Source organism: Lithobates pipiens, unplaced genomic scaffold, assembly GCF_037356315.1.
Source record: "Lithobates pipiens isolate NorthernLeopardFrog02 unplaced genomic scaffold, aLitPip1_a1.2 Scaffold_8, whole genome shotgun sequence".
Classification (NCBI taxonomy): domain Eukaryota; kingdom Metazoa; phylum Chordata; class Amphibia; order Anura; family Ranidae; genus Lithobates; species Lithobates pipiens.
Window position 1 is genome coordinate 244,279,594 of NW_027507903.1, and position 22,927 is coordinate 244,302,520.

General features: G+C 42.4%; 1 protein-coding gene across 1 annotated transcript in view; it reads left to right on the forward strand.

Annotated features, from left to right (window-relative positions):
• YEATS4 (YEATS domain containing 4) overlaps nucleotides 1-22,927 on the forward strand; it is a 41,356-nt gene that overhangs the window by 13,434 nt on the left and 4,995 nt on the right. Inside the window, exons 2-6 of the mRNA XM_077469165.1 lie at nucleotides 14,825-14,944; nucleotides 19,841-19,907; nucleotides 20,011-20,105; nucleotides 21,644-21,736; nucleotides 21,927-22,014. Of these exons, the coding sequence (XP_077325291.1) occupies nucleotides 14,825-14,944; nucleotides 19,841-19,907; nucleotides 20,011-20,105; nucleotides 21,644-21,736; nucleotides 21,927-22,014 (463 nt within the window). The remainder of the gene's footprint in view (nucleotides 1-14,824; nucleotides 14,945-19,840; nucleotides 19,908-20,010; nucleotides 20,106-21,643; nucleotides 21,737-21,926; nucleotides 22,015-22,927) is intronic.

Consider the following 22,927-nt stretch of genomic DNA (forward strand, 5'->3'; position numbering starts at 1 on the left):
TCAGTAATGTTTTCTCTCCACTGGCTTTGTACTTGTCAATGACTTAATGCCTGTATACTTTTCAATATTTAATAAAAATGTCTTAAAAAAAAAAAAAAAAAAAAGGTCCTGGACCCTTTCCAGCAGCTGATAAAAGAAAAGATTTGAATGTTAGGCCTCATGCACACGAGACGCAGTTAAACGCGCGTTCAGATGCAGTTGGACAGTTTTTTCAACTGCCCCTGAACTCATTCAATGTTATCCTATGTGTCCATGCACACAGTCTCGTTTTTTTCCGTTTTTATGCAGTTGCGTTTAGTCTCGTTTTTCCAGAAGCAAAAAAATGCGTTCAGAAACAAAAATTTCCACGTTTCAGACGCAAAACGCGGCAAAACGCGGTAAAACGCGGCAAAACGCCGCTACCGCGTTTAGCCGCGTTTGCGTTTATATGCGTTTTTAAAGGTGACCTTTTTTTTTACATTAAAAATCTCAAAAATGATTGCAAATGATGAAAAACCATTAGAAAAATATTTTAAACAATTGCAATTGCAAGTGGACAATCCACAACTTGTGGCAAGTGACATGGCAGGTGGCAAGTGACGTGGCAAGTGGACAATCCACAACTTGTGGCAAGTGACATGGCAGATGGCAAGTGATGTGGCAAGTGGACAATCCACAACTTGTGGCAAGTGACGTGGCAGGTGAAGTGGCAAGTGACGTGGAAAGTGGACAATCCACAACTTGTGGCAGGTGACGTGGCAAGTGACCTGGCAGGTGACGTGGCAAGTAGAAAATCAACAACTTGTGGCAGGTGACTGGCATGTGACGTGGCAAGTGGACAATCCATAACTTGTGGCAGGGGACGTGGCAAGTGGACAATCCACTTGTGGCAGGGGACGTGGCAAGTGACGTGGCAAGTGGACAATCCACTTGTGGCAGGGGATGTGGCAAGTGACGTGGCGAGTGGACAATCCACAACTTGTGTCAGGTGACGTGGCAAGTGGACAATCCACAACTTGTGGCAGGTGATGTGGCAAGTGATGTGGCAAGTGGACAATCCACTTGTGGCAGGTGACGTGGCAGGGGACATGGCAAGGGACGTGGCAAGTGGACAATCCACAACTTGTGGCAGGTGATGTGGCAGGTGATGTGGCAAGTGGACAATCCACTTGTGGCAGGGGACGTGGCAAGGGACGTGGCAAGTGGACAATCCACAACTTGTGGCAGGTGACGTGGCAGGTGATGTGGCAAGTGATGTGGCAGGTGATGTGACAAGTGGACAAATCCACATCTTGTGGCAGCTGATGTGGCAAGTGACGTGGCAAGTGGACAATCCAAAACTTGTGGCAGGTGACGTGGCAAGTGACGTGGCAGGTGACGTGGCAAGTGACGTGGCAAGTGGACATTCCACATCTCGTGGCAAGTGACGTGGCAGGTGATGTGGCAAGTGACGTGGCAAGTGGACAATCCACAACTTGTGGCAGGTGACGTGGCAGGTGATGGGGCAAGTGATGTGGCAGGTGATGTGACAAGTGGACAATTCACATCTTGTGGCAAGTGACGTGGCAGCGGACGTGGCAAGTGACGTGGCAAGTGGACAATCCAAAACTTGTGGCAGGTGACGTGGCAAGTGACGTGACAGGTGACGTGGCAAGTGGACAATCCACAGCTTGTGGCAAGTGACATGGCAGGTGGCAAGTGATGTGGAAAGTGGACAATCCACAACTTGTGACAGGTGACGTGGCAAGTGATGTGGCAGGTGATGTGGCAAGTCACGTGGCAAGTGGAAATCCACAACTTGTGGCAGGTGATGTGGCTGGTGACGTGGCAAGTGGACAATCCACAACTTGTGGCAGGTGGCATGGCAGGTGACATGGAAAGTGGACAATCCACATCTTGTGTCAAGTGACGTGGCAAGTGGACAATCCACAACTTGTGGCAGGTGATGTGGCAGGTGATGTGGACAATCCCTAACTTGTGGCAGGTGACGTGGCAAGTGGACAATCCACAACTTGTGGCAGGTGACGTGGCAGGTGACGTGGCAAGTGGACAATCCACTTGTGGCAGGTGACGTGGCAGGGGACGTGGCAAGGGACGTGGCAAGTGGACAATCCACAACTTGTGCCAGGTGATGTGGCAAGTGATGTGGCAAGTGGACAATCCACTTGTGGCAGGTGACGTGGCAGGGGACGTGGCAAGGGATGTGGCAAGTGGACAATCCACAACTTGTGGCAGGTGACGTGGCAAGTGGACAATCCACAACTTGTGGCAGGTGACGTGGCAAGTGACGTGGCAGGTGATGTGGCAAGTGACGTGGCAAGTAGACAATCCACAACTTGTGGCAGGTGATGTGGCAAGTGACGTGGTAGGTGATGTGGCAAGTCACGTGGCAAGTGGACAATCCACAACTTGTGGCAGGTGATGTGGCTGGTGACGTGGCAAGTGGACAATCCACAGCTTGTGGCAGGTGATGTGGCAAGTGATGTGGCAGGTGATGTGGACAATCCCTAACTTGTGGCAGGTGACGTGGCAAGTGGACAATCCACAACTTGTGGCAGGTGACGTGGCAAGTGGACAATCCACTTGTGGCAGGTGACGTGGCAGGGGACGTGGCAAGGGACGTGGCAAGTGGACAATCCACAACTTGTGCCAGGTGATGTGGCAAGTGATGTGGCAAGTGGACAATCCACTTGTGGCAGGTGACGTGGCAGGGGACGTGGCAAGGGATGTGGCAAGTGGACAATCCACAACTTGTGGCAGGTGACGTGGCAGGTGACGTGGCAAGTGGACAATCCACAACTTGTGGCAAGTGACGTGGCAAGTGACGTGGCAAGTAGACAATCCACAACTTGTGGCAGGTGATGTGGCAAGTGACGTGGTAGGTGATGTGGCAAGTCACGTGGCAAGTGGACAATCCACAACTTGTGGCAGGTGATGTGGCTGGTGACGTGGCAAGTGGACAATCCACAACTTGTGGCAGGTGGCATGGCAGGTGACATGGAAAGTGGACAATCCACATCTTGTGGCAAGTGACGTGGCAGGTGATGTGGCAAGTGACGTGGCAAGTGGACAATCCACAACTTGTGGCAGGTGATGTGGCAAGTGACGTGGCAGGTGATGTGGACAATCCCCAACTTGTGGCAGGTGACATGGCAAGTGACGTGGCAAGTGGACAATCCACAACTTGTGGCAGGTGACGTGGCAGGTGACGTGGCAAGTGGACAATCCACAACTTGTGGCAGGTGACGTGGCAAGTGGCGTGGCAGGTGATGTGGCAAGTGACGTGGCAAGTAGACAATCCACAACTTGTGGCAGGTGATGTGGCAAGTGACGTGGCAGGTGATGTGGCAAGTCACGTGGCAAGTGGACAATCCACAACTTGTGGCAGGTGATGTGGCTGGTGACGTGGCAAGTGGACAATCCACAGCTTGTGGCAGGTGGCATGGCAGATGACGTGGAAAGTGGACAATCCACATCTCGTGGCAAGTGACGTGGCAGGTGATGTGGCAAGTGACGTGGCAAGTGGACAATCCACAACTTGTGGCAGGTGGCATGGCAGGTGACATGGAAAGTGGACAATCCACATTTTGTGGCAAGTGACGTGGCAGGTGATGTGGCAAGTGACGTGGCAAGTGGACAATCCACAACTTGTGGCAGGTGATGTGGCAAGTGACGTGGCAGGTGATGTGGACAATCCCCAACTTGTGGCAGGTGACGTGGCAAGTGATGTGGCAAGTGGACAATCCACAACTTGTGGCAGGTGACGTGGCAAGTGGACAATCCACAACTTGTGGCAGGTGACGTGGCAAGTGACGTGGCAGGTGACGTGGCAAGTAGACAATCCACAACTTGTGGCAGGTGATGTGGCAAGTGACGTGGCAGGTGATGTGGCAAGTCACGTGGCAAGTGGACAATCCACAACTTGTGGCAGGTGATGTGGCTGGTGACTTGGCAAGTGGACAATCCACAGCTTGTGGCAGGTGGCATGGCAGATGACGTGGAAAGTGGACAATCCACATCTCTTGGCAAGTCACGTGGCAGGTGATGTGGCAAGTGGACAATCCACAACTTGTGGCAGGTGATGTGGCAAGTGGACAATCCAAAACTTGTGGCAGGTGACGTGGCAAGTGACGTGGCAGGTGATGTGGCAAGTCACGTGGCAAGTGGACAATCCACAACTTGTGGCAGGTGACGTGGCAAGTGACGTGGCAGGTGATGTGGCAAGTGACGTGGCAAGTAGACAATCCACAACTTGTGGCAGGTGATGTGGCAAGTGACGTGGCAGGTGATGTGGCAAGTGGACAATCCACAACTTGTGGCAGGTGATGTGGCTGGTGACATGGCAAGTGGACAATCCACAGCTTGTGGCAGGTGGCATGGCAGATGACGTGGAAAGTGGACAATCCACATCTCGTGGCAAGTGACGTGGCAGGTGATGTGGCAAGTGACGTGGCAAGTGGACAATCCACAACTTGTGGCAGGTGATGTGGCAAGTGGACAATCCCCAACTTGTGGCAAGTGACGTGGCAAGTGACGTGGCAAGTGGACAATCCAAAACTTGTGGCAGGTGACGTGGCAAGTGACGTGGCAGGTGATGTGGCAAGTCACGTGGCAAGTAGACAATCCACAACTTGTGGCAGGTGACGTGGCAGTTGGACAATCCACAACTTGTGGCAGATGACATGGCAAGTGACGTGGCAGGTGATGTGGCAAGTCACGTGGCAAGTGGACAATCCACAACTTGTGGCAGGTGCCGTGGCAAGTGACACGCTAAATACAAGTACACTGCAGCTCTCACAGCTGCTGCTACTCACTCTGGTCTCACAAAATTGCTGAAATAGTTAATTTTTGAGCTGGGGAGGGTCTATGATGTTAGCTTAACTAAACGCTTCTAGACGCAAACGCGGTAAAACGCAGCTAAATCGCGGTAAAAATCGCGGCAAAACGCGCGTTTCTAAACGCCGGTTTCAACATGTGTCCAGCAGCGTTTGCATCTGCGTCTCGTGTGCATGAAGCCTTAAATGAACTGTAGTGCGTTTCGCAAAAAAAAAAAAACGGTTGGGGACCAGATTTAAGACGTTTAGTAACATAATGTGGTTAAAAAAATAAATAAAAAATTAGCCCTTCATAGCACAACAAAAAAGCAAATAATCGCTACTGTAAGGGGTTCATGTCGGTACACCTTTGCGTCCTAAAACCCCTGCACCCAAACCTTCCCCATCCTCTCCACTCAACCCCCTCCTCTGCTCATCTTTGCACCCACCTTCCTTACCTTTACACATCCCCCCTCCCTGCTCACCCAAACTGTAATTCCTTGTCTGCACACCCCACACTAATCCCTCTCTGCCACACCAATATGCTTACCTTTGCTGAACAGGCTGATGTTGGGCTTAATGACCACAGTTGTAGGCAGGACTTTCAAGCATGCCCCATTACCTCCCCAGTGGGCGGCATTTAGTATAGGTGATGGTGGATATGACCTCAAGGGACATGTTATACATATGAATGCCTTCTCTTTTTACATATCAATGCATTATTTACATGTAGACACAGGGTCTGCAGGTGAATCACAAGTACTCAACAATAGGGCAGAGCTGGGCAGCATTAGTAGCAGAACTTCACACTGAGATATCAGGACACGGGACTGAAACTTCAAGGGAATTTAACCTGGGATAGTTGGCAAGTATGAGGCTGCTGCTTTGGGCCCCCCAACAATGATGGGGCCCAGGGCAGCTGTCCCTTTCGTCCTGGCTTAAAGACGGCCCTGCCTATAATACTCAACATGTCACCTATGGGAGAGAACCTACCTACACCAGTTGTGGGTGACAACCTCACAATAATGGTTCCCTATGAAGGTCCTTCTCACCAGCGCGTTGTTTTATTAGCACAACCACTGACAAAAAAAAGTATAGTGTGCATAGCTACTTTTTTTATTTTTTTCCTTTTTTTTTTTTTCTTCAGTGCAATGCATGCATGCATAAATGCAACACACTGCAAAGCAACCACCCAATGCCATGCACGACAATGCATTGGAGTGCGGCGATGCAAAAAATGTAACGTGCATTCTTTGTGGTGTGAATGAACCCCTTGGTGTGCTGGCTACATTTCTTTATTCCTTTTTTTTTTTTTTTTTCCTGTCCTAGGGTGACAACACTGTACTGTATCTGGAGAATCAGTGTTGTCACCCTACTGCAGGACCGCAATACACCAAGCTGGTGATGGTTTCATCTCCGCTCACTGTGCAGAGACAGACTTGTCAGTCCTTTTCCCCTCTATGGGGAGATCAGATGAAAACGGACAGCGTGAACGCATGGGGAACGTATTGCCATCTGTCTGTTTTGAGTGGATCTTGTCGGTGGACACATCTCCGCTGACATCCACCTCCCATAGAAGTCAATGGGTGGCTTGCTCGGATCCACCTGATAAAAAACGGACAGGCGGATCCGAGTGGGCCAATTGCGTGAAATGGTCATTTATGCTTTAGAAAAGTGTCAGACTGAAGACTTAAAGCAGATCCCCACCCAGAAGGGGAAGCTCCACTTATCTGCCTCTGCTGCCATTCACAAATGCGAATTAGACACTGCTGGATTCGCAGACAGGTAAGTGTCCTTATAATTAAAGTCAGCACCCGCAGCATTTGTAGCTGCTGACTTATTTTTTCTGAAGGGGGCTGGACCTCCCCATATGCACAATGAAAATATCGGATGAATGATTGTTTTTTTTTTTTTTTTTTTTTTTTTTTTTTTTTTGCATGCGGGTCTCGTTTCAAAAAGGTTACTAAAGTTACAAAAATTCTTGTAGGACAGAAGACAAATTCAAAAGTGATGTAATGTGTTTTATTTAGGGATGCACCAATACCAAGCATTTGCGTGAGCATCGGTACTCGCCCAAATGCTCCCGATACCAAAACCAATACTTTGCAATGCGATTTGTGTCAACACAAAATGAATGGGTGCAAATTGCACTGCAAAGAACCACATGCTATTTGAACAGGAATGCGGTGTATATCCTGTCTGAATGGCATGTCATTTCCCACACCACTCGTGTGTGTGTGTGTGTGTGTGTGTGTGTGTAAAAAGGGGTTAAAGTACCATCTAGTGGGCAGTTTAACTTCTTCAGATCTGCACTATAGCCGAATGACAGCTACAGCGCGGACCTACTTTGCCGGGAGTAAGTCAATAGACGTCCTCCTGTGCCCAAGTGGCCTGCGTGTCCCCTGCAGGGCACGCTCTGATCAGTGAGTCTGAGACTCGGCTGATCATAGATTTGAGTAAGTATTTTTTTTTCCCCTAGCGCTGATAGCGTGAGGCGAAGAAAAAAAAAAAAGAAGCCGATCGCCAGTGTCTGTCAGAGGGACATCGGTCCCAATCATGAATAGCTGGTGACACCCATAAGTGCCTCATCAACAGTGCTGCCTTTCAGCGCCACCTTATCTGATCCCATCAGTGCCGTCTTATCTGTGCCTATCAGTGCTTACCAGTGCCACCTCATCAGAGCATATCAATGAAGAAGAAAAAATACCTGTTTAGGAAAAAATATAAACCACGGCTGGGATTAAATATCACCAAAAGAAAGCTCGATTTGTAGGAGAAAAAATTGTAAAAATTTCATTTTTGGTTCAGTGTTGTATGACCACGCAATTGTCATTTAATGAAAGCTGACAATTGGTCTGGGCAGGAGGGGAGTTTAAGTTCAAGTGGTTAAAAAGTAAAAACTCGCAGTACTAGGAGCCTGCATGCACAGGCTGCTGGAGGAGATGTAAAGGCGATCTGCCCCCAAGCTGACATCACTTCTGCCCTATACCCATGGGGTCCTGGAACTTCTCCTCCAGCCCTGTAAGCAACTTCAGCAGCCCCAATTTGCTACCACCAGCAGACCATGACGCCTATGTAGAGTATTTTGCATAGGGCCAGATGATGTACAGTGCCTTGCAAAAGTATTCACCCCCCTTGGCATTTTTTTTGTTGCCTCACAACCTGGAATTAACATAGATTGTTTGAGGATTTGCATCATTTAATTTACAGAACATGCCCACAAGATGTTGAAGATGGTTTATTTATTTATTTTTTATTGTTAAACAAATGGGACAAAATAACAGAAAAGGTCAATGTGCATAATTATTTACCCCCCCCCCCCCCCCCCAGTCAATACTTTGTAGAGCCACCTTTTTTGGCTATCACAGCTCCAAGTCACTTTGGATAAGTCTGAGCTTGCCACATCTTACCACTGGGATTTTTTGCCCATTCCTCCTTGCAAAACTGCTCCAGCTCCTTCAAGTTGGATGGTTTGCACTTGTGAACAGCAATTTTTAAGTCTGACCACAGATTTTCTATTGGATTGAGGTCTGGGCTTTGACTAGGCCATTCCCCTTAAACCACTCAAGTGTTGCTTTAGCAGTGTGTTTGGGGTCATTGTCCTGCTGGAAGGTGAACCTCCGTACTAGCCTTAAATCACACACTGAGTAGTACAGGTTTTGCTCAAGAATATTATTTAGCACCACCCATATTTCCCTCAACTCTGACCAGTTTTTGCAGCCCTGACTGCTATAAAACATCCCCACAGCATGATGCTGCCACCACCATGTTTTACTGTGGGGATGATGTTCTTTGGGTGATGTTGGGTGTGCACCAGACATGGCATTTTCATTGATGGCCAAAAAGTTCAATTGTAGTCTCATCAGACCAGAAAACCTTCCTCCATACATTTTGGGAGTCTTCCACATGCCTTTTTGCAAACTCAAACCATGGCATTTTTTTTTTTTTGCTTAAAGTAATGGCTTTCTTTTGGCCACTCTGCCATAAAGCCCAACTCTATGAGGTGTACGGCTTATCATTGTCCTATGTACAGATACTTCAGTCTCTTCTGTGGAACTCTGCAGCTCCTCCAGGGTTACCTTTTGCTGAAAGTAATGGCTTTCTTCTGGCCACTCTGCCACTCTGTTTTGCCATGTTCTTTCCATTTGGTTATGATAGATTTGATGGTTGCTCCTAGAGATCATCAAAGATTTGGATATTTTTTTTTATAACCTAACCCTGACTTGTACTTCTCAATAACATTGTCCCTTACTTGTTTGGAGAGTTTCTTGGTCTTCATGGCAGTGTTTGGTTAGTGGTGCCTCTTGCTTAGGTGTTTCAGCCTCTGGGGCCTTTCAAAAAGGTGTGTGTATATGTAATGACAGATCATGTGACACTTAGATTGCACACAGGTGGACCTCATTTCACTAATTCTGTGACTTCTGAAGGTAATTGGTTGCACCAGAGCTTTTTATGGGCTTCATACTAAAGGGGGTGAATACATACGCACATGCCAATTATCAGTTTTTTATTTCTGAAGAATAGTTTTATGTATATATTTTTCTAATTTTTACTTCACCAACTTAGACTATTGTGTTCTGATCCATCACATATAATTCAGATTAACTACTTGCCGACCCCCTGCACGCCGATGTACGTCCCTAATTTGGGGACGGATATCGTTGTTATCGATATCGACGTTATCGTTGTTAGCTGCCATAACACTGGTATCCCCGTGCTCAGTCAGCGGCCGGCTACAAGATAAGTGGTCTCTGTGGCGGATTCGCCGTAAGATCACTTTTAAGTGTTTCGGAAGAGGGGGGCCCCTTCCCGCCGCGATCCGATGCCATCCACAGCTTACCAGAGGCATCTGCAGCGGAGGAAGCAATCGCATCGGTCTCCTTGCTAGGTATGGAGACGAGTGAGGGGAAGATGGCCCACCCATCTCCATACCATAGCAGGGTGGAAGCGACGTCAAAACGTCACTTCCGCCCGTACGTCTTAAAGGCACTTTTTTTTTTTTTCTTACCCCAGATCTCATAGTTAAGAGGTCCTTTTTTATGCTTTTTTTTTTTTTTTCTATTACAAGGGATATTTACATTCTTTGTAATAGGAATAAAAGTGACACAATTTTTATTATTTTTTAAATTCTTTTAAACGGTGTAAAAATAAAAGGTAAAATACGTGTTTTGTTTTGTTTTTTACGCGCCCCGTCCTGCCGAGCTCGCATGCAGAAGCGAAAGCATATTTGAGTAGCACTTGCATATGAAAATGGTGTTCAAACCACACATGCGAGGTATCGCCGTAATCGGTAGAGCGAGAGCAATAATTCTAGCCCTAGACCTCCTCTAACGCCAAACATGCAACCGAATTGAATTGAATGCAACCAAATAGAATTTTTTTAAAATGTCGCCTATGGAGATTTTTAAGGGTAAAAGTTTGTCGCCATTTCACGAGCAGGCACAAATTTGAAGCGTGACATGTTGGGTATCAATTTACTCAGCGTAAAATAGTTCACAATATAAAAAAAAAAATGGGCTATCGTTACACTTGTGTATTAAAAAAATAAGACAACAGTATTTTTAAAAAATAAGTTTGCTTGTAAGCCCGATGCGCAGATACAAATTATATCCAACTGCCATTTTATTCTTTAGGATGTTAGAAACATTTTTTATAATGTTTGGGGGCTCTAAGTAATTTTATAGCAAAAAAAAAACTTGTAAACACCACATCTAAAAAAGAGGCCCGGTCTTAAAGTGGTTAAAAAAAAATTGAACTAAAGTCTGTAATGTAACAAAATAGGGAAAAAGCCAAGGGGGTGAATACTTTTTGCAAGGCTCTGTACTGTGAGTTCTAACATTTTTTTTTTTTTTTTAAACTGCCTACTGGATGGCACTTTTCTTTTTTTTTTTTTATACGGTTGCAGTGGGGGAAAGCGCATTCGCAATTTTTTGGGGTATTGACGCAAATCACACCACAAAATATTGGTACTTGGTATCAGCAAGTACTTGACCTGAAGTATCTGTACTCATGCATGCCGTTAAACAGTATTGGCGCAACCTTAATTGTAATGCATTCTTTCGTTTCTGAGCATGTGCGGATTTGGTCTTCTGATTTTTATTTATTTTTTTCTCCTCAAATGTGCTCATATGTGTGAACTAGGCTTTACTAGAGGAAATGGTCAGATTGTTCTTCTAGAGTGGTTGGAGACTGAAGCAATGCTGTAAAACGCTGCTGGAGACCCCTGGACTTAATTACAATTGATAGACCCCTTACAAATCAATGATCCCTCTACTGACTGCTGGGGCCCAATGGCTGCATTTTAACCTTTCCCTGCCAGAGCTGTTTTTATTTTTTTATTTATTATTTTTTTTCGAAAAATCTGTTTTATTCATTTTCCAAGACAATACAGTCAACCAGTACAATATGAACTATACATATAAACATAGCCCCTTGTGGGCAACCTTCCACTTGACCAAAATAACTAACCTAGTTCAACTTACCCCACCCCCCCCCCCCACCCTGTCCCTTGCGTTATAACCCTGTTTGAATGAGTGTACCTTGAGATATATATATATATATATATATATATATATATATATATATATATATATATATATATATACACACACATACACACACTCTGCTTGTACCTTCTTTGTCAACCCGTTCTCCTGCGAGTAGAATGGTCATGTGCAAGAACCCATACAGGTCATGGAATATACACGGAAAATGATCATACACCGCTATGTCTCATGCTTGTTTTGGCCCACTGTATCTGAGGAGTCCAGCCAGGCCTGCCAAACTTTGTGGAATTTCTTCTCGCAGCCTCTGGACCTATACGTTACTTTATACAAAGGAAGGACCTTATTAATTAAACCTTTCCAGAAAGACAAAGTAGACGCCTCCGCCTTCTTACATTTTAATAATATAGCCTTCCTGCCATAGAAAAAAAAACAATGTTCAGAAATGTGCAATGTGCCCAGGAGGGAACCGTTTCCTCCATTAGGCCAATGAGGCAAACTCTGGGCGTTTTGGGTATTGGGATACTAAGTTCCTCGGCCAGACAGTCCGTAAATACCAGACCAGAAGGTTTGTATCAGTGAGCAGCTCCAGAAAATATGTTCTTCACCAGCAGGGGTGTAATTGCATCTCCAACAATGACTGTTGGCGGAAGGATATATACGTGCCAACCTAGCAGGGGTGAAATACACACAGTGCAGAAATTTGAATTGTATCAGGCGATCCCTTGCTGAAACCAGATGTTTGAATGGATGGTCCCACATATCACCCCAGTCTTCTGCTTGTATGTCTGTGATCTCACCTTCCCATCTTTCTCTACACTTGGATATTCCAAGGGGGGTCTTTTTAAAAAGAGATTTTCTAGGCGGTTGAAAGAGGTTTAGCCAGGTCCTCCGAAGTCAGAAGAGACTCCAAAGCAGATGGCAAACGCTCTATTCAGAGCTGTTTTTTTTAAAGAGGAACTGCAGTCTGCTCACATTTTTTGTAATAAAAACATTTTTGCCATTCTGAAGCTTCCCGCCAAGCACTTTTCATATTATTTTATATATAGTGGGATTCTGTACTTGCCAGATATGCTGCAAAAATCCCCCTCGACTGAGTCTGGCTGCAACCATTTTAACTGTGGACAGCTGAAGCTGCTGCCTGTTCACTTCCTGGATTTTCAGACACACAGAGGCACACCTCCAGCTCTGCAGCTCTCATTGGCTCTCTCATGACTCAACCCCCCCCCCCCCCTTCCTGGCAAACTCTTGACTAGACAAGAAACAGAAAGTGGGCTGTGTAAGGTATTTAGTGGTATAAAAAAGTGTTGCTATCCAAAGTTAAAACAACAAGATCAGAAGATTTAATAGCTATAAAGTTGAAAACATGACTGAAGGTCCGCTTTAAGGTTTCATTTTGCACACATTAAAAAAAAATAATAATAAAAAAAAATAATAATTAGGCCTAAAGATTGCATGAAACCCCCAAAACATTATGTATTTTCTGAAAGCCCTAGAGAATAAAATGAAGGTAGTTCCAATTTTTTATGTAACATATTACCACAAAGGTTTACGAAACGCAAAATTTTGGTAAAATATAAAAGATGAGGTTGCATCGACTAAATACCCAACGTGTCAAACCTTAAAATTTTGTGTATGCCTGAGAATTGGCGACAAGTTTCAGTACCCTTGTTTGTTTTTTTTTTTTATTTTTTTTTATATTTTCTATAGGCAACACTTTAAAAGCCTCCTATATAGGTCATCAGTTTAGCATTGGTGGTGGTTTGGTGCTAGCAATATTGCTCTCCAGCGTGTGTGATATGTAACACGGGTATCTCAATCCAATGTTTTCATGTGTAGGCACCCCTGTGTGTGTGTGTGTGTGTGTGTGTGTGTATGTGTGTGTGTATATATATATATATATATATATATATATATATATATATATATATATATATATATATATATATATATATATATATATATATATATATAGCCTCAATTTTTAATGTGCGATTCACACATGCGCAGTAGGAAACCGGCTCTAAAGGCACCCAAGAGCTTATTCAAGATACCGCTTGGGCGAGGACTACTACTGATACTGGCTACTGATTTTAATTTAATTTTTTTGAGGGGGGCTGGAGCTCTGCTTTACACTCAGGTGGGCACTGATTAGGCTGCAATGATGGACAAGGCTGCAGATGGGCACTGTTTAGGCTTGATTAATGGACAATAGTGAGGCTGCAGATAGGCACTGATAAGGCTGCATTGATGGGCACTGACCCTTATTTTGCTTCAAAATTCTTTAAGTTTTTTTTTTTTTTTTTCCCCTGAAACTTCTCTCTTAAAATTAAGGTGTGTGTTATACGCCAATAAATATGGTATATAAAATTTTACAAAAAGTTTGGAAACTTTTTGAAGACCCCTCGTATGAGACTCGAGCACCAAAGCGCTTCAGAGATGAATTTTGTGTGTTATGGTCATGGAGAGCAGCACCAGTACTCCAAATGAGTTGTATAGCAATTCACGAAAAGCTTTTTGTTTTCTGCAACCATGAGTTGCAGGAAAGAAATGTGCATGATTCTTCCATCAACACACAGTGCTGACAGGGCTATCGGCAATTGTCTTGCTGGGAGAAGACCGTGATTATCCCTAGCGGCTATAGGAGCTGCTAGCAATAATCGCAAGTTGCTTGTACCCAAGTTGATCAAACAACTTTTTGATATATTCAGCCTGCCCATTAATGATTTTTGCGAACTGTGTATGGCTGGCCTTCCCTCCTACCCAGATCAGCTTTGACTAGTATGGTATGGAAAGAGTAGAACCCCCCCCTCAGAATAGGACGTTTGCAGTCACATGACACCACAGATCTTACTTGAATATCTCTGGAATTGCACAATGGCAGCCATTTTCTGTGGCTTAGTTTGGAGTTTATGCTATCAAAATGATGGGTCGGTTGTCAGGGCAATTTTTTTTATGTCCCTAGAACAGGTTTTCCTAACCAGGGTTCATTCAGATGTTGCTGGGATTCCAAGAGGAATGTCTTCCTCTTAGATGAGTTCCCACTAACACTATTGATCCTTTTATCTATTTGTAAGGGGGTAATTCTTCCCAATGACCAAAAGTGTAAGGAGCATTCTTCACATGAATGTATCATGAGTTGTAGATAAAGTAATTTTTGATAGGGGTTCCCTTAGAGTGAAAACTTGAAGGGTTCCTCTGTGTTGTAAAGGTTGAGAGAGGCTGCCTTAGAAGATTCCTATTGCTGTACCCTATACACATCCCATTCAGACTACAGCATGCAGACATGTGGGAGAGCATTATTGCCCCTATGGTAAGACGTAACAATTTCAATGTGTGAGCAGGCGTTAGTGCTCTTTCTTGAGTCGACAATCCTGATGAGTGGTTTTAGGGAAAACAGGTGTGTGTTGTCTTTGCTATTTTTTTTAAATATGAAGTACCGGTAAGTGTGAAGTAGCTGATGTACCCACAGACTCTGTTGTAATATATTTAGCATATATTTTATTTTGTATTTTTTTTTTTTTTTAGGGAGTTACAATTGTGAAACCTATAGTCTACGGAAATGTGGCACGATATTTTGGTAAGAAGAGAGAAGAAGATGGCCATACTCACCAGTGGACTGTTTATGTGAAGCCATATCGTAATGAGGTAATATTGTTTAATGCATATATAAAACTGATGCTTTTTGTGACCTTTCATTAAAGCAAAAAAATACTCCCCTTTGCTGCCACGCTGTGGTGTCCCAGAGCCCCTTGCCGGGTTCTGACATCTTCAGCCAGTGTGCTCCTGTCTCCTGATCTTTGGCCGTTTTTGTTGACCGTCCTGAGATGTCACTCAAGTATGCGCAGGAGTTCATTTATTTCAGCAATGTCAAAATGATTATACACTGAGCTGCACATGAGCAGTGCGGACAAGCAGGTAAGAAACTTTAATGCAGAAGAGACATGGTGTGCCTCTTCTGAATTATAAATTCTGCCTGTTCAACAATTTTTTTTTTTTTTTTCTAAAGTTGCACTTTAAGATGTATTTACACAGCCGTGTTGGGATGTGGTTTTATCTGTCCCAGCTGACTGCGCTAAAAAAAAAGTGCAGTATTTTTTTTAAAAAAATGTTATCGGCTTACACCACTGCAACGTAATGGTGTATGAGGACACCATAGGAAACTGCGCACCCCAAAGTGTCCATGGGCCCTCGGTGATGAAACTGGCCGTATTACGTTTTGGTTGCTCAAGGATGCATTTCTTTTATTGAAAATATTATGTCAAATGACCGTGTGTGTGTGTGTGTGTGTGTGTGTGTGTGTGTATGTGTGTGTATGTGTGTGTGTATATGTATATATATATATATATATATATATATATATATATATATATATATATATATATATATATATATATATATATATATATATATATATATTCTCTATCCAGACTAAGAGTTCATGTACAGAGTTTTATCCCTGTTGTGGGGTCATCAGTATGGTATTTGTACATTGAAATTGTATCCCCTCTCAGGCGTCTCATCACCAGAGAGAAGTTGTTCAGTGCTTGCAATCTTTCCTGTAACGCAGATCCTCCAGTCCCTTCGTTTTGTTGCCCTTCTCTGGACTCTGTCCAGTTCCAGCACATCTTTCTGAGAACTGATGCCCAAAACTGAATGCCATACTCCGGGTGTGGCCGGAACAGAGTCTTGTAGATTGGGTGAATTTTCATTTTATCTCTGGAGTTAATCCCCTTTTGAATGCATGCCAATATTCTATTGGCTTTGCTTTGCAGCAGATTGGCATTGCATTCCATTGCTGAGCCTGTGCTCTACTAGGACCCCCAGGTCCTTTTCCATCCTAGATTCCCCCAGAGTATCTCCCCCCTAGTGAGTAGATTGCATTCATATTTTTGCTACCCATATGCATTATTTTTCTACATTAAACCTCATTTGCCATGTAGTTGCCCACTCCATTAATTTGTTCAGATCTTCTTGCAAGGTTTCCACATCCTGCGGAGAAGTTATTGCCCTGCTTAGTATCGTCCGCAAATAGATTGAATTGTTTATCCCATCTAGAAATGGCAGAAAGAGATGTATGGGATTTTAAAGGTACAAATTAGACAATTAAATCAAATTTTAATATAGAAATAAATACAAATGATTTTATTGAAAAATATAGATAAAAAACAGCGACTACAGGTACATTCAAGGTCATAAGTACATATACCTATTACAGACAATGATAATACTGTATTCACTATATATATATATATATATTTATATTTATTATAATGATCATACATCCAACCAGCTTCTACATGTTTCACCGAAAGGGCTTCATCAGGAAAGTGGGCGAGATCATTTCTATTTAAAAAGTGACCGTATCTGTGGTATATTCAACCTTAGATGTATAAAGAAAAAAAATCTAGAAATACAAATGAATCTAATTGGAAATAAAAAATGAAAAGTAGGGGAAAAAAGGGAATATAGAACAATTTTTAAGGATTCCATGGTAAAAAGGCATTAATAGCAATATTTCCGTTAAAGTGTAGGTTTCATACCTCTAACGCCAATAAGCTGACCTCCAAGCTCCCTCGTGTTTATCCCATCCTCCAGGTCATTTATGAATAAATTTAAATCGGATTGGTCCCAGGAGAGAACCCTGGGGGACCCCACTTTCCACACTATTCCGAATACTCCCCATTTATCACTACTGTAACTACTTGTGTAACCCAGGGGTTGACAAATTTGCTTGGAATCTAGGAGCCAGCTTAAAAAGTTAGGAGCCAGGTCCGTGACGGCGATCCGGACCTGTCCCTGGCCTGACATGGAGACGAGTGAGGGGAAGATAGCAGCGCCGTGAATTTTTTTCAAATGACAATTTTTTTTTCAATTGCATTTTAGTGTAAATATGAGATCCGAGGTCTCTCTGACCCCAGATCTCATATTTAAGAGGACCTGTCATGCTTTTTCTATTACAAGGGATTTTTACATTCCTTGTAATAAGAATAAAAGTGACACAACATTTTTTTTTTTAAAGGAACAGTGGGAAAAAAAAAAAGTTAAAATAAGCAGAAAAAATAATTTTTAAACGCGCCCTGTCCTGCCCGCATATAAAATCGGTGTTCAAACCACACATAGGAGGTAGCGCCGTGATCGGTAGAGCGAGAGCAATAATTCTAGCCCCAGACCTCCTCTGTAACTCAAAACGTGCAACCTGTAGAATTTTTTTTAAACGTCGCCTATGGAGATTTTAAAGGGTAAAAGTTTGTCGCCATTCCATGAGCGGGTGCAATTTTGAAGCGTGACATGTTGGGTATCAATTTACTCGGCGTAACATTATCTTTCACAATATAAAAAATAATTGGGCTAACTTTACTGTTGTCTTATTTTTTTATTAACTAAATTATTTTTCCCAACAAAAGTGCGCTTGTAAGTCCGCTGCACAAATACGGTGTGACAGACAGTATTGCAACAACCACCATTTTATTCTCTAGGGTGTTAGAATAAAAAATATATATAATGTTTAGGGGGTTCTAAATAAAGGGAAGAAGAGGCAGGTAATATAAAACAGGCAGAGGCATTGCTGGTTTGTCATACCAACGGCGACCACAAGAGGGCGCCAGATTCCATAAGGAATCCTAGGACCGCAGAAGGCCTCAAAGCCGCGGCCTAAATTTTCGGCCGCCGGCGGAACGGCCCGACGCGATCACGCTGGGGGGGTCCACAGAGACAGGATACCCCCAGCTGTGCTGCCCCAGGCGTGAGGTCGCTATTTCTAGTCGCCAATGCGACCTGGCGCCCGGGTTTTGTCGAGCCCTGGTGTAACCGCAGTGTGAGCTGGAACTGGGCTTCAGTTTGTTAATGTCTCTAGATCTACCAGTACTTCTAACACTACCCTCCTCAGACTGAGAATCCTGCTGTCCAAAGGTGCCCCCTGTGCTCCTTCATCCAAAGTGGAGGCACTCTAATACAGGAGGTGTGTTACTGGCTAGATCACTAGGTTAAGAAAGGGGGGTGGGGACCAAAAAAAAAATGTATGCAGCTGCCACTTCTAATGAGTAATAAATTCAATTTTTGGTTTTGGGTTTAATACCGCTTTTATACCCTTTTGAAATTGCTTTATAAGCATGAGTCAGAAAGCAAAATACGTCTGTGTATACTAGGGCTGCAACAAACGATTATTTTTATAATCGATTAGTTGGCCGATTATTGTTTCGATTAATTGGTTAATAACCTTAAAATAAAAATAAAAAAAGGTAATTTTGCTGCGATTTGCATTTTTACATATTTTTGGCCAATTTGTTGTTGGGCAGATTAAAAACAAATTTCTGCAAAAATGCATTATTACATGCTTTTCTGCAGCTTCTCCATTGAAGTATATTGAACCAAAAAAAACCAAAATAGCACTGTTTTGCGTTAAAAAAAAAAAAAAAAAAAAAAAGTCCTTGTCTTTTCCAAATACGCAGCAGCTGAAAAAATCATGGATACGAACGTCCCATAGGAAACCATGTAAATGAACTGTGTTTCTGCAAATAACACCAAAAACACAGAGGTGTGACCCAGGCCTGAGATGTTTAGTAACATAATGGGGTTAAAAAAACTAAAATTTGTAAAAAGAGAGCAAACATTCGCTAATGTAAGGGGTTCATTTTTTACTATGGGACAGTGAAAGTAATATTTACAGTAGCGTTTGCTCTTTTTGTACTAAAGGGCTCTCGTTTTTTTTTTTTTTTTAACCCCATTGTTACTGGCAGATTAATCGATTATGAAATTAATCGATTACTATTTTCTTAATCGATTAGTTGTCGATTAATTGATTAGTTGTTTCATCCCTAGTGTATACATGTGCTATTTCTGACCGTCACTAGGCAATCGTATGGCAAATTTAACATCTTAAGTGACCTGTAGCAATCCTGGAAAAGTTTATAAGTGGGTCAACCCCATGGTTGTTGGTGTTGTGGTTACAGAGCGCTCATATGGGTATAATTTATTCTTTGTTCTTCCCAATACCAGCTAGGTTGGCCAATGGAGGGATGATCTTTCCGCCCCTTCCATGTCACTTTTGTGTAACTAGAAAGTACTTGCAGGACTTCTTCCAAGAAGGCATTGTTATAGTGATTGAAAAGCTATGATTTGGCAGCCAAAAAGAGAAGAGCAGATATTTGTATAAAAGCAATGTATATCTATCTAATCCTTCTATATATTTTGTTTCCCCTTCTGTTCTTCACTATGGGGAGATTTCTTTATGGGTCCTGTTTTGTCTCTTTTCATGAAGTGTGTGGTGATAGTTGATGGGGAGAAAAATAATGCAACTAACAGGAGTCCTAGGCCTTTCCTTGCCCTAGTTAGTAAGTTCCATGTTAAAACAGTACTTTTTAACCCTTTCAGCTTTTTATTATATTAACAATTTTAAAAACAAGGAAACACAAAATAGAATGTTTTATATAGTTGGGCACAATACTATACTCTATTACTCTCCAGAAAATGTTACTGAATATATTTTTATACTAAAGTTAATATATTCTTATGAGCTAATTTTAATATGCTTTGTGTTTTCAGGACATGTCTGCTTATGTTAAGAAAATTCAGTTTAAGTTGCATGAAAGTTATGGAAATCCCCTGCGAGGTATTTTACTTATTTTAGAATTTTCTTTTTCCTGCCTATAAATAAAAAAAATTGCTTGCAGTACATCAGTTTCCCCCCCCCTCTTCTTCTTTTTTTTGTTTAGTTGTTACCAAGCCTCCTTATGAAATTACAGAGACTGGGTGGGGTGAATTTGAAATCATCATAAAAATATTTTTCATCGATCCAAATGAAAGACCTGTAAGTACATTTTATTTGCTTATTTTTCTCTAAAAAAGAAACTTGAATTCATATTGGACAGAAAAGGTTAATTTAGGAAATGTCTATTAATTGCACATGCACTGTACAGGACCGGGAGAGTGGGGCTTGTAAATACTGGACACTCACAGAATAAATCATGGTAACTGGTAGCTTGTCTTGCTGTATGATGGACTTAAACATTCCCTTGTGAGTTTCATTTGTGCGCTTTGAGGCTGTGGAATCCTGCTCCTGTGTGCGCTTTCTTGCCACCAATCCATCAATTTTCGCATTTGCCTACGGATTAGACTATAGAATATAATATAGTATAAAGCTTTGTTGTGATCCTCCTTCCTCACCTGTTGTCTCCTCATAGTTTATATAACGCTTGCCAATATACCTCCATGGGCTCAAGCCAGTGGTGTAGCTAGAACCTTTGGGGGCCCTGATGCAAGAAACCATGAAGGGCCCCCTGGGACAGGGCCCTTTCCTCTGAGCCTGGTGGGGGAATGCCAGGGCTCGGTTGCAAGTGGGTGGCTGCATATAAAGTAAGCGATTTTTCTCTATTTTTCCTCCCACGGGCATTCAGTGGCTGCAGGAGGAAAATGGAGAGCTTGGTTCCTCTGTCTGTGTTTATCAATCTTTCCAGTCAGGGCAACCTTGAAGTATACCCCTAGGTGAATGGGGCTGCACTACAACCACTCCACAACTTTTTGCATTGCACACAGTTGCAGCATAGTGATGATGCATTTAGGGGGTTAAAACAGGCAGGCAGGAGGTAACATATTGCCTCTTTACCGTCTGTCGAATGCCTCTGAAAAGCAATCTGAGCATGGTTTGCATTTCAGAGGAACTGAATTTTTTTTGCTGGAAAGAAAAATATGTTACGATTGTACACTTATAGGGGGTCACTATTAAAAGCGCATTTATACATGCAAACACATGTGCGCACACACATAGATGTCACACGCATATATAAACACATGTATAAATATATATACGCATGCATGCACATATAAACGCACACGAGAGAGAGAACGAACATACACACAGATAACCTTTTCAAAACTGGCAGACCTTTACCTAATCTCTTCCTGCTGGGTACTGCACAGTACACAATGTTAGTTCACTTTAGGTGTAAACAGGGTGACAAGCTCTCCATAGTGCCGATTTACAGTTTGACTGAGACTCGGGGAGCCTGGTCTCAGCTGCCCCTCCTATCTAGGCATACAGGGGGCCTGGTCGTGATGGTGACTCCTGTGACCCCTATATGTCCACCCCTGGCTCAAGCGTTTAAACAGATGGACATCTGCTACAGGATCCCAAATAGAGGGGCTACTGTGAGTCTACATGGATAGAAAATGATAAAATGCATTAAAGACTTGGCTACAGGTGTTTAGGGAAGAGGGCAGCCTTTTGTGGATTTTTCTATTTTTTTAAATAAAAGTATTGTGCCCACAGTTCAGCTTGAAGTTATATTGTTAAAACAATATCTGCCTGACCATGACATAACTTTTTTTATATTTGTGTATTGGCTGTAGGTCACTTTGTATCATTTGTTGAAGCTGTTTCAGTCTGACACAAATGCTATGCTAGGAAAGAAGACCGTGGTTTCAGAGTTCTATGATGAAATGGTGAGAAGCCCCCCTTCTTTTTTTTTTTTTTTTTTTTTATATTTTTTTTTTTTTTTTTCTATCCTGGTGTATGGATTGGCAAAGAACACACTTCATTTTTTGACCAGTTATTAAGAGATATTAAGCTGCTCTGCAAAATATCTTGCATTTCTGTCACAAAATAATGTCAGCTTGTTTGTCATGTATCTAGATATTCCAAGATCCAACAGCTATGATGCAGCAGCTCCTGACCACGTCACGCCAGTTAACGCTTGGAGCTTATAAACATGAAACAGAATGTAAGTGAAATTTTACTTTGTATAAAATTAAGGAAAAACCGCGCTCAACAACGGTGGGAAGTAGAAAAGGATAGCAATAACAGTGGCTACGGCCAAATACTAATTATATCATTAGGTTGCTGCCACCCACAAAGAAAGAAACTCCAATAGGTGTTTCCTCCAAAAAATAGAACAATATGGTAACCGGGGTAATTGGCGCTACCTACAAATAAAACTCCTTATATGTATGTATATCAATATATGATCCCGAATATATCATGCATTCATCTTAAAGAATATATATATAATAAAAGGAGGTATAACCCCAAAAAACTGCTATTCTGCGATTTTTAATTTACAAGCTACTCAGATGTCCCAAAGAACAACAAAATTCCTACTGTAGATTAATTTCTGAGATTGACAGATAGTTCCAATAAACAAAGGAAAAGGAAAGAACCAAAAACCAAATGACAACAAACAAGAAAACAAAAGATTTGTATCTATATCGCTAAAAAGCAATATTCTCTAAAATCGCATTATCGCCAAAATATGGTTAAGTGAGCAAAGTCCCAGTAGGAGGCGTGTGTGAATGTGCTAGTGGAATTATAATCCCAAATATGCAAACTGTAAGTGCAAAACGCTAATATAGATATATATAAAAGAATTTGTTGCCTAAAATCGCATTATCGCCAAGATATGCAAAAAAAAACAGTAGGAGGTGTATATAAATGTGCTTAATGAAATTAAAATTCAAAATAATACAACCTATAAATGCAAAATGCTAATATAAGCATATATATGAAAGACCAAAATGTTAATAGTACATAAAAATTGTATCAAAAAAGTGCAAGTGAAAAAACAAAAAACAAAAAAACAAAAAACAAAAAAGCAAAAAAAAAAAAATATATATATATATATAAAAAAGCAAAGAGTC